At 51.1% G+C, this 10,068-nt stretch overlaps 1 protein-coding gene across 2 annotated transcripts in view; it reads left to right on the forward strand.

The window, feature by feature from the left end:
• The window catches only part of LOC128692997 (SR splicing factor protein kinase), a 308,083-nt gene that overhangs the window by 123,699 nt on the left and 174,316 nt on the right, over nt 1-10,068 (forward strand). Inside the window, exon 1 of one of the 2 annotated variants that reach the window (XM_053782431.2) lies at nt 1,211-5,730. The exons of the other annotated variant lie outside the window; for it this stretch is intronic. Coding sequence (XP_053638406.2) covers nt 1,985-5,730 — 3,746 coding nt within the window. The 5' untranslated portion in view covers nt 1,211-1,984. Of the gene's footprint in view, nt 1-1,210; nt 5,731-10,068 lie in introns of those variants that run through there. 2 annotated transcript variants of the gene reach the window in all.

Below are 10,068 nucleotides of genomic sequence, written 5' to 3' on the forward strand. Positions count from 1 at the left end.
CAGTACAGTGCCACGTGCAGACTGCGTGTAGCAACAGGGTCGTGGCAGTTGAAGCTGTAGCGAGGGGGAGGAGTGGGGACCACTATTGAGTTGAGATGAGGATTAGATACTTGTGCAACTGCTCCCCCTCCTCCTCCTTGTGTAGGTGGGTGCCCGGCGGCTGTTGCAATATCTCTCAGTTGCAGGACAGTAGTGTTTGTGAGGGGGAGCATACACCACCCACTCCATTCATTAATGTTCATCAAATACTTCCCGCAAGTGTTTAGGTTAGAAGAGGCAAGTCGACCAAGACACTGTCCGTTGGAGTGACTTGTGACCCCACCATTATGCGTAGTGGCTAGGGAAGTGGCATTGGAGAGGAAAGTGACAGTGGCGAGGGAAGTGAGAGTCGTGAATGATAGTGTAGTATTGAGGACTTAGGAGTGATAAGCCAGGAGGGAGCAGGATGTAGGTGGATAAGCCAGGAGAGAGAGCAGGATGCAGGTGGATAAGCCAGGAGGGAGCAGGATGTAGGTGGTTATGGTTGTGGCTTCCCTCACGTCCGGAGTTTGCCTGCACCTCTCTACCTCCCTCAGCTGCTACAGTAACAACACATACACGGTCACACAGCACACTGCAACGGGCAAGAAGCACATACCTATGACTTTCACCGTCAGTGCTTTGTATTTTGTGATGCAACATCCATTGTGTTGTCCCTCCAGTGTTACCAAGATACAATAAGTTTGTTGAACCTACCACGTGACGTTTGTTTGATGGACGTTGACAAATGGTTGCTGTGTAGAGTAGAATTGTGCTGTTTACATCAGTGTGCGTGCTTGCTGAGTGTCCTAGGGTGACACTGCGCGTGTTAAGTGCTCTGGGGGTGACTCAGCGCGTGATGGGGGTGACAGTGTGCGTGCCGAGTGCCTTGGTGGGGGCACATGCAAGGCTCGTACGTCAGTAGCATTATTGCAGTTGTAATGGTGCTGCTGCTAACTCGTTTTTTTTATACTGAAGGCACAAACTCTTATCTTGTAACATGCAGCAGTTCACATACTTTGCTGAAACCACAAACGCGCGCGCGCGCGCGCGCGCACACACACACACACACACACACACACACACACACACACACACACACACACACACACACACACACACACACACACACACACACACACACACGCACACACACACACACGCACACACCAAATCTGTAAACAGAAATAGCAACGAGTAAGACTATTTTGTCACGATAAGTAAATGTGTTACGTTAAAATATAAAATTTTTGTTGTATAATAGTGTTGAAGTGTAGTGGAGACGTGTATGTAGCGACGTGTTGCATCCGTGGCTGCCTGCTCTCCCTCCCTCCCTGGTTGTCACAACTGCGTCGTCTTTGTCTACAACGTTACTTACGAAGTAGACGCTATTTTGATCTCGCAAGACTGCAGCACCATTCAGAGGTGCCAGACGCTCCTGTCAGTCTGACGGATGAAAACCTGCAGGCTTCCAACCACGATAAAGCTGAGCTGAGTTGAGAGTTAGGGCGATGATGTGTTAGTGGTGGAGTGTTGGAGGAGAGGTGAGGAAGTCTGGCTGTGTGCCCAGGGTGGCCCAGTCGATGCCAGTGGTGGCTGTGTGCCTGATCACCATCAGTCTCCATCAGGCCTCTCCGCCACCACCTGATTGGGGCGGGCCGCCAGCACCAGGCCACCAGCATCAGCAGTTTGTGGAGGAGGCGGCAGTGCCGTCGGGTAGTGAGTGGGGCGCGGGTGTGGCAGGAGCGCTCTCCACCAGTGATTATCCACCTCACCACAGCCAACCTCACTCCTGCCCGCACTTCCAGTTGCCACTCATGACCACTACACCAACACGACGAACCTCCCACTCACAGCACTCTCAACAAGTAATGAAATACCACGTGTGTAGTGTAACAGAATTTAGTGTGTAGAGTGCGGGAACAAGTGGAATGAGTTGAGTGAGGGTAATTATCGTGGTGCTGGTATGGGCAGGCAAGGCACAGCCGACCTTCCTTGGTGGAGTCCTGGCGTCATGTTGCCTCCGGCGCAGATCCACCACCGTCACCATGCCCGTGAGTTGGTCCGGGAGCTGCCACCTAACAATCCCCAGTACCGGAGGGAGCGACAGGAACTACGCCGTCGCCGCACACGTAAAGAACGAAAACGATATCGGGCGCAGGAGTGTAGCCCGAGCGGGGAAAGGTGGAGGAATTGGTTGGTCCCCGGGTGGTTGGTGGAGGGACTGTGGGCGGTGTGGCAGTGGAGTCTTAACGTTGGAGTGGTAATGTTGACGCGCCTTGTTAGTGTAATCTGGAAGAATTTGAGCGGCAGGGAGGTGGTGTCGGCCGCCTCAGTGAGCGGCAGCAGTGAGCGTGACTCAAATGAGTCAGATTCTGGTGAGGCGCTCAGTGTGTCTGCCACCAGAGACTCGTCCGGGCCACACGCATCCCCCTGCGGAACGCCGCCCTCACCCCCGATCCCGCCACACCTGTTTCCGCAATACCGGGACTGCAGTTCTGTCCAGTCAGACACCCCAGCAGCAACAGCTGCCAGTGTTGGTGTAGGCGCTGCACAACCACGCCGTGTGCCGCGTGCCTCCATGATCCATCCCACAAGTGATCCCTTGCAAGCTGATCCCCATTGCACCTCCCATCACCCTTGCCTATTGCAAGGAAACCATGGCCACCTCGTGTGTTCCGATTGTCAGGAAGGGCCACATGGATACACACACAAGGAAACATCGAGGCAAGATGCCTCCAGTCCCATTCTGGAGGCGGTGCGAGGCTTCACCTCGCTGCAGGAGGAGATGATGAGTGCTATCCGGGATGCCAAGAAGACCTCAGCTTCCTTGGTGCTAGAGCGGCAGGACAGCACTTCCTCTGTTGCTAGCGGGGGCTCTCTAGGATCACTTGGCTCATTGGATACTTTCCTCTCAGGATGTCCGCCTGACTCCAGTGTCAGTTCTGTGGTCAGCTCTATGTCATCCAGCCCTCAGCCACGTCACAGCCCTCCACCTGACCTTCCTAACACAGCGACCAACCTGGACCCTGCAACACTGGCGTTCCTGGAGGCATCACCCTTGGGAACAGGTGGCTACCTAAGAAGCGTCGACTACGACCAGTGTTTGGAGGACGACATCGAGGCATCATTGGCCCACGTGGACCACCACTCTAACTCTGACACCGACACAGAGGTGGACGACCTGCAGCAGGTAGAGTATAGTGACGGAAGCCTCACAGTCAGGGGTAATATGGTGCTAGACTTGACTCGTCGATACTGGTCAGCTGACGCTAGTTTTCCCAGGGAGCTCACACCGCCTACTACAGGCCAGGAAGACCCCCTGCCACCCCCTGACCTTCCGGTGGACCCGGAGGTGCAGTTGCAGAGTGAGGAGGTGATCAGGGCCATTCTGGATCTGACGAGGGGCTCTACACATGAGGTTGAACAGCAAGACGAGTCCCAGTTCCCCGAGGTACATCCCAAGTGGTCCGAGCCCCTGCCACCGCAGGCTACTGCTACCCTCAAGGTTACCCAAGGGCACCTTTATCTCGCTGAAGGTGATGATAATTGTACCAGCCTTGAGAGACGATGTGGTCAAGTTATCCCCGGTGAGAGTTGTTACCGTGCAGTGCATTATGAAAGAGAGGGAGAACACGGGGCAGTGAGGCAGTCAGAGGGTTATCAGGAGGGCAGGGAGCAAGAGACAGCAACACTGCAACCTGATATTGCTCTCAGTCAAGAGAGGTCACAGGGCGGCGGTGGCGGAGAGGGCAGCGCGTCTCTCACTACATTACTTGTCAGCAGTGGTAATGCAGGGCACCACGAGGGGGAGTCAAGAGCAGCCCAGTGCAGTGTATGTACGAAGAAAGAGGAAGCAGCAGCAAAAGCAGCAGCAGCAGCAACGGCAGCGGGAGAGCAGCCAGCTGGCCCACCCCTCCACCAGGATGAAGTGGGTTCCTTCTCGGGGAAATTCTCACACCACTCTCACTCCTCTCCCTTGCCACCACCCCCTCACCCCACTCCCTCGCCTGCTTCACTCCCTCCCTCGCCACCCACTTATCCCCCTCCCTTGCCACCCTCTTACCAACCTCCCTCGCCACCTACTTATGCCCCACCCTCACCACCTTACCCCTCACCCTCACCACCACCTTACCCCCCACCTTCACCACCCTCTTACACCCCGCCCTCACCACCCTCTTACCCTTCGCCGTCCACACCTTGTCTCCCACCCACTGAATCCCAACTCTCTCACTCACCCTCACCACCCATTTACCCACCACCCTCACCACCCATTTACCCACCTCCCTCACCACCCATTTACCCACCTCCCTCACCACCCATTTACCCACCTCCCTCACCACCCATTTACCCACCTCCCTCACCTCACACCCATCCGCCTCTTGCCTCGGTTATCACCTCTCCCGGCACTAGCCATCAAAACTTATCGCAAGACCCATCAAGTGAGCAATCTGGTCTGGTGCAGGCTGAGAGAGGAAGCGGGGAGGCGGGGATGACCGACCCGGTGGTGACCGAGGCAGGGGTGACCGTGCTGGAAGGCGGGGATGCAGGAGTGACGAGGCCGGTCGTGCCAGTGCTGGACATCACCAGCCTGAGGAACGAGATCACAGCCATTAAGGCAGAGATACTCACCCGAAAGGGCAAGAAGACCCACCACATCTTCGACTCTGAGGAGCGCTGCTTCGTCTCCTCCTGTGAGGATATCACTAATCTCAGAGACGAGATTCTCTCGCTTAAGAAAGATTTCTACTCCCTTCTTGACGAAAACACCTCCGTAAGTAAGGGGGTTCCAAAGAAATCCAAGACTCACCACCAGTCACAGAAACGTCACAAAGGACCTCTCCTAAAACACCAGCTGAAATCTGTTAGTATTGACAACGTAGATGAGCTGAAGAAAAGCTCAGCAAGAAGTAAAGAATGTCCGTCATTCTTGACAAATAAAGGAAAAAGAAGGAAACACGCTGGCGAGGAGGGTATGTCTGTGAGTCTGGCTCTGGATCTGGCTGAGGACGGGAGCCAGACTAGCAGCACTACTTCCAGTCACATCTTTAATACCCCACACATCAGTACAGAGTCCTTCCAGTCTGCCCTCAGTGACTTGCCAGCGTTTACGGAGTCTCGAACCCCAGCCCTTTCTCCTGAAGCCCTTCCAGCCGCTCCTGAAACCTTCCCAGCCGCTCTTGAAACTTTCCCAGCCGCTCCTGAAACCCTCCCAGCTGCTCCTAAAACCCTCCCAGCCGCTCTTCATGATAACCTCCCAGACGCTTCTTCTAAGGCCTTCCCAGGCTTTTATCCCAAGAGCCTTCCGGCCTCTTCTCCTGATGCTCTCCCAGTCCCTCCTCATGAGGCCCTCCCAGGAACGCATCTCATAGACACGCACTACCTCGACAAGTGCCTCCTTGACACGCACTTCCTCGACACGTGCCTCCTTGACACGCATCTTCTAGACACGGACCACTTCAGTCACTCTTGTGACGACCCACAAGAACCACTACAAAGGGCTGGTGTTCTCGGTAGCAGCGAGGGGGAGGAGGATAAGGAAAGCGATAGTAATGTGTTGTTGGTGAGCTGTGACGGTAGTGACAGTAACAGTGGTAGTGAAGAAAATAGCCACAGTGATACGTGTGAGGATGATCATCTTGTTACAGTACGCCCAACTAGTGTCGAGAGGATTTTATATGGCATTGAACCTTCACCCTACAATATTAAAAGGTCTGTAGTATCAACACGATCACCGTTTCTCTCTCTTTTCCTATATATTTTTTTTAATTATAGTGACTGCGTTCAGTATACAACAACGGAATGTTTATTGCGCAATAGATGTTAAATAACATAGAGTTAAATATTAAATAACCTAATTTCAGTGAGATGAGTGTCATTACTCATTACATGGCTTATGTTAGTTACTGTTTGTCAAAGGTACTGTGTGTGTGTGTGTGTGTGTGTGTGTGTGTGTGTGTGTGTGTGTGTGTGTGTGTGTGTGTGTGTGTGTGTGTGTGTACACACAGGGTACGTGCTTAGAATTTCTGGCATGTTAGATACCTTTACTTGTACAGTAATACAGGTTAGTGTATAATTGTTGTATTCATGAGCGCAGGACGTGTTTGTTCTGAAGGAAGGTCTAGAGACGAGGAGAATACGGGTGTGTTCACGTAGTAGTTCTGTGACACACACCACATTGGTGGGGGGTTACACGCTGCCTGCACTGGTGGGGAGTTACACGCTGCCTGCACTGGTGGGGAGTTACACGCTGCCTGCACTGGTGGGGAGTTACACGCTGCCTGTACTGGTGGGGCGTTACACGCTGCCTTCACTGGTGGGGAGTTACACGCTGCCTGCACTGGTGGGGAGTTACACGCTGCCTGCACTGGTGGGGAGTTACACGCTGCCTGCACTGGTGGGGAGTTACACGCTGCCTGCACTGGTGGAGAGTTACACACTGCCTGCACTGGTGGAGAGTTACACGCTGCCTGCACTGGTGGAGAGTTACACGCTGCCTGCACTGGTGGAGAGTTACACGCTGCCTGCACTGGTGGAGAGTTAGACTGATTTTCAGGTGTTTAAAACATGTAACTCAACAAGTAGTAAACAGAGTAAAATCCAGCTTACTGCACGGGAGGCCCCTGGTAAACGTTGACTGCACGGGATAAGCGAGTACGGACAGGCCCTGGGGCGAGGGTTTAAGGACCGCTGTTCACCTGGCAGGTGAACACCTGTCTCTCTCTCACCTGCTTCTCTTTCCCCTGTTCCACCTCCCTTCACCTCTCCCACCTCAACCTTTCACTGCGCGCTGTATGACCATTGCGAGTTTCCGATACAGAAATATTATCTCATCTCAACTTCCTGCATACTGTGTATCATGTCACTTCACGTTACGTGCATTGTTATTGGCCATTTTTGGCTTTCACTTTCAAGTTACTTCGCTGTAAAGAACAAAAAGGCACAATACCGTGACTGGAACAATACACAACTAACCCGGACATAGGAGAGAGATGTCCAAATGGTCCAAGTCGGACCGAAACGTAGTCGTAAGCTTGTCAGTGTTTACTGGTACCCATTATTGTTCTCAGTCTGGTTGATCAGGTCTTGATTCATCAGGAGGCATGCACGTGTACCTGGCCGTTAGGGCGTTGACCCTCTGAAAACTCCGATTGAGTGTCAACTCCAGTTGGTCTGCAGAAAGCTGGATATACCTGAAGGATGTTGATACTCCCTTTGTGTTTACAAAGGGAGCAGTAGAAATTAAAAAAAAAAAGGTGTTATAATCAGTCCATCAACCTTGGGGGGAAAAAGTATACGAGGTGGTCAGTCATCTTCATGGAGCTGAACTCAGTGACCCCCCTGGTTACCTGGAGGTTATTCCGGGGATCAACGCCCCCGCGGCCCGGTCCATGACCAGGCCTCCGGGTTGATCAGGGCCTGATCAACCAGGCTGTTACTGCTGGCCGCACGCAGTTCAACGTACGAGCCACAACATAAGAACATAAGAACATAAGAACATAAGAAAGGAGGAACACTGCAGCAGGCCTGTTGGCCCATACTAGGCAGGTCCTTTACAATTCATCCCACTAACAAACATTTGACCAACCCAATTTTCAATGCTACCCAATAAATAAGCTCTGATGTGAAAGTCCCACTCAAATCCAACCCCTCCCACTCATGTACTTATCCAACCTAAATTTGAAACTACCCAAAGTCCCAGCCTCAATAACCCAACTAGGTAGACTGTTCCACTCATCAACTACCCTATTTCCAAACCAATACTTTCCTATGTCCTTTCTAAATCTAAACTTATCTAATTTAAATCCATTACTGCGGGTTCTCTCTTGGAGAGATATCCTCAAGACCTTATTAATATCCCCTTTATTAATAAGTTGATTGTACCAGTGATGGTTCTGTTGTGGTGGTGATTGCACCAGTGATGGTTGTGTTGTGGTGGTGATTGTACCAGTGATGGTTGTGTTGTGGTGGTGATTGTACCAGTGATGGTTGTGTTGTGGTGGTGATTAGCCCGGCTGATCCGGCACTGACTTTAGGTATCTGTCCAGCTCCCTCTTGAAGGCAGCCAGGGGTTTATTGGTTATTCCCCTAATGCTTGATGGGAGGCTGTTGAACAGTCTTGGGCCCCGGACACTTATGGTGTTTTCTCTTAGTGTACCAATGGCGCCCCTACTTTTAATTGGGGGTATTTTGCATCGTCTGCCCAGTCTTTTACTTTCGTAGGGAGTGATTTCTGTGTGCAGATTCGGGACCATTGCTTCCAGGATTTTCTAAGTGTAGATTATGATACATCTCTTTCTCCTGTGTTCCAACGAGTACAAGTCAAGTGCTTCCAAGCGTTCCCAGTAGTTAAGGTGCTTGACAGAACTTATACGTGCAGTAAAGGATCTCTGTACACTCTCTAGATCTGCAATTTCACCTGCTTTGAATGGAGATGTTAATGTACAGCAGTATTCCAGCCTAGAGAGAACAAGTGATTTGAAAAGGATCATCATTGGCTTGGCATCTCTCGTTTTGAACGTTCTCATTATCCATCCTATCATTTTCTTTGCACTTGTGATCGTGGCACTGTTGTGATCCTTGAAAGTGAGATCCTCAGACATTACTACTCCCGAGTCCCTTACATTATTTTACCGCTCTATTGTATGGCCAGAGTTTGTAGTATACTCTGTTCTAGTTATTATCTCCTCCAGTTTTCCATAACGGAGTAGTTGGAATTTGTCCTCATTGAACATCATATTGTTTTCCGTTGCCCACTGGAAAACTTTGTTTATATCTTCTTGGAGGTTAACCGTGTCCTCAGCAGATGACAGCCTCATGCAGATCCTAGTATCATCCGCAAAGGATGATACGGCGCTGTGGTGTATATCTCTGTTTATGTCTGATATGAGGATGAGGAATGAGATGGGGGGCGAGTACTGTGCCTTGTGGAACAGAGCTGTTCACTACGGCCCGGGGCCCGGTTCTAGACCAGGCCTCCTGCTGGATCACCGACTGTTGCTGTTGGCCACACACAGTTCAAGGTACGAACCACAACCCAGCTGGTCAGGCACTAATTTGAGGAACTTGTCCCCTTTCCTCTTGAAGACAGCCGGTATTTTTTTTCCTCTTCAGTTTTACAGGTTAAGAGCTGTTATCCTATCCTGTCTCAGATCATATCGAAACCCAACCCTATCTAAGTTATACTACCACCATCCTAGGCTGCAACCCGTAACAGTCGACTAACGCCCAAGTTCTTGCTTACTGCCAGGTGAACAGGGGCAATAGGTGTAAGGAAATATACCCAGCATTTCCACACATGCTGGGGATCGACCCACGGACATATAATATGAGCTGAGTTCGCTGCCACGGAGGGAGGGCGTTGAAGAGTTAAGGACTTTTGACACGTCGAGTTCTCTCTCTCAGTATACTCGTTGCTCCTATGATTTTTTGTGTAGGAATTTTGCACCGTCTGCCAGTTCTGTAGTTGTCATACGGAGTGATGTGAGTGTTCAAGTTTGGGACCAATCCCTCCAGCGGTGTATCAACTATTCGGGTTGGCATTTATTGCTGTCACTCAGGGAATGAGTGGTGCTGCTCAATAATATTTTGCTCCCTCCAGCTAAAATTTGGATTCTCGGATCCTTGATCCTTGGCACTTTGTCAAGAGTATAATGTCCAGGTACAACTTCCCCCCCCCCCCACATATCTTTCTCCACACATCCTAGCACATTATGTTCATTATTTTCCGCTGCAAGTGTCATGGTGACGGCCACATTACATGTGTAAGTCTGCAGAAAGCAATAACGGCTTCGAAAAAACAATCTTGCTAGTGGAATAATTACGGTGCCTTCATTACTCTGTGTGTGTGTGTGTGTGTGTGTGTGTGTGTGTGTGTGTGTGTGTGTGTGTGTGTGTATTTTTCTCACCTTGCTGATGTTCCTTAGTGCTTGTGTGGTGCGCTAAGCCCGCATGGGTCGTTCAGCACTGAGTGGTGGAGACTTCATCCACTTGTAGCTAAACACGTTACGTAACTTAACGTTTTCTTTCAAATTAATATTGCATGTTAAT

This window comes from Cherax quadricarinatus, chromosome 38 (genome assembly GCF_038502225.1).
Source record: "Cherax quadricarinatus isolate ZL_2023a chromosome 38, ASM3850222v1, whole genome shotgun sequence".
Classification (NCBI taxonomy): Eukaryota; Metazoa; Arthropoda; class Malacostraca; order Decapoda; family Parastacidae; genus Cherax; species Cherax quadricarinatus.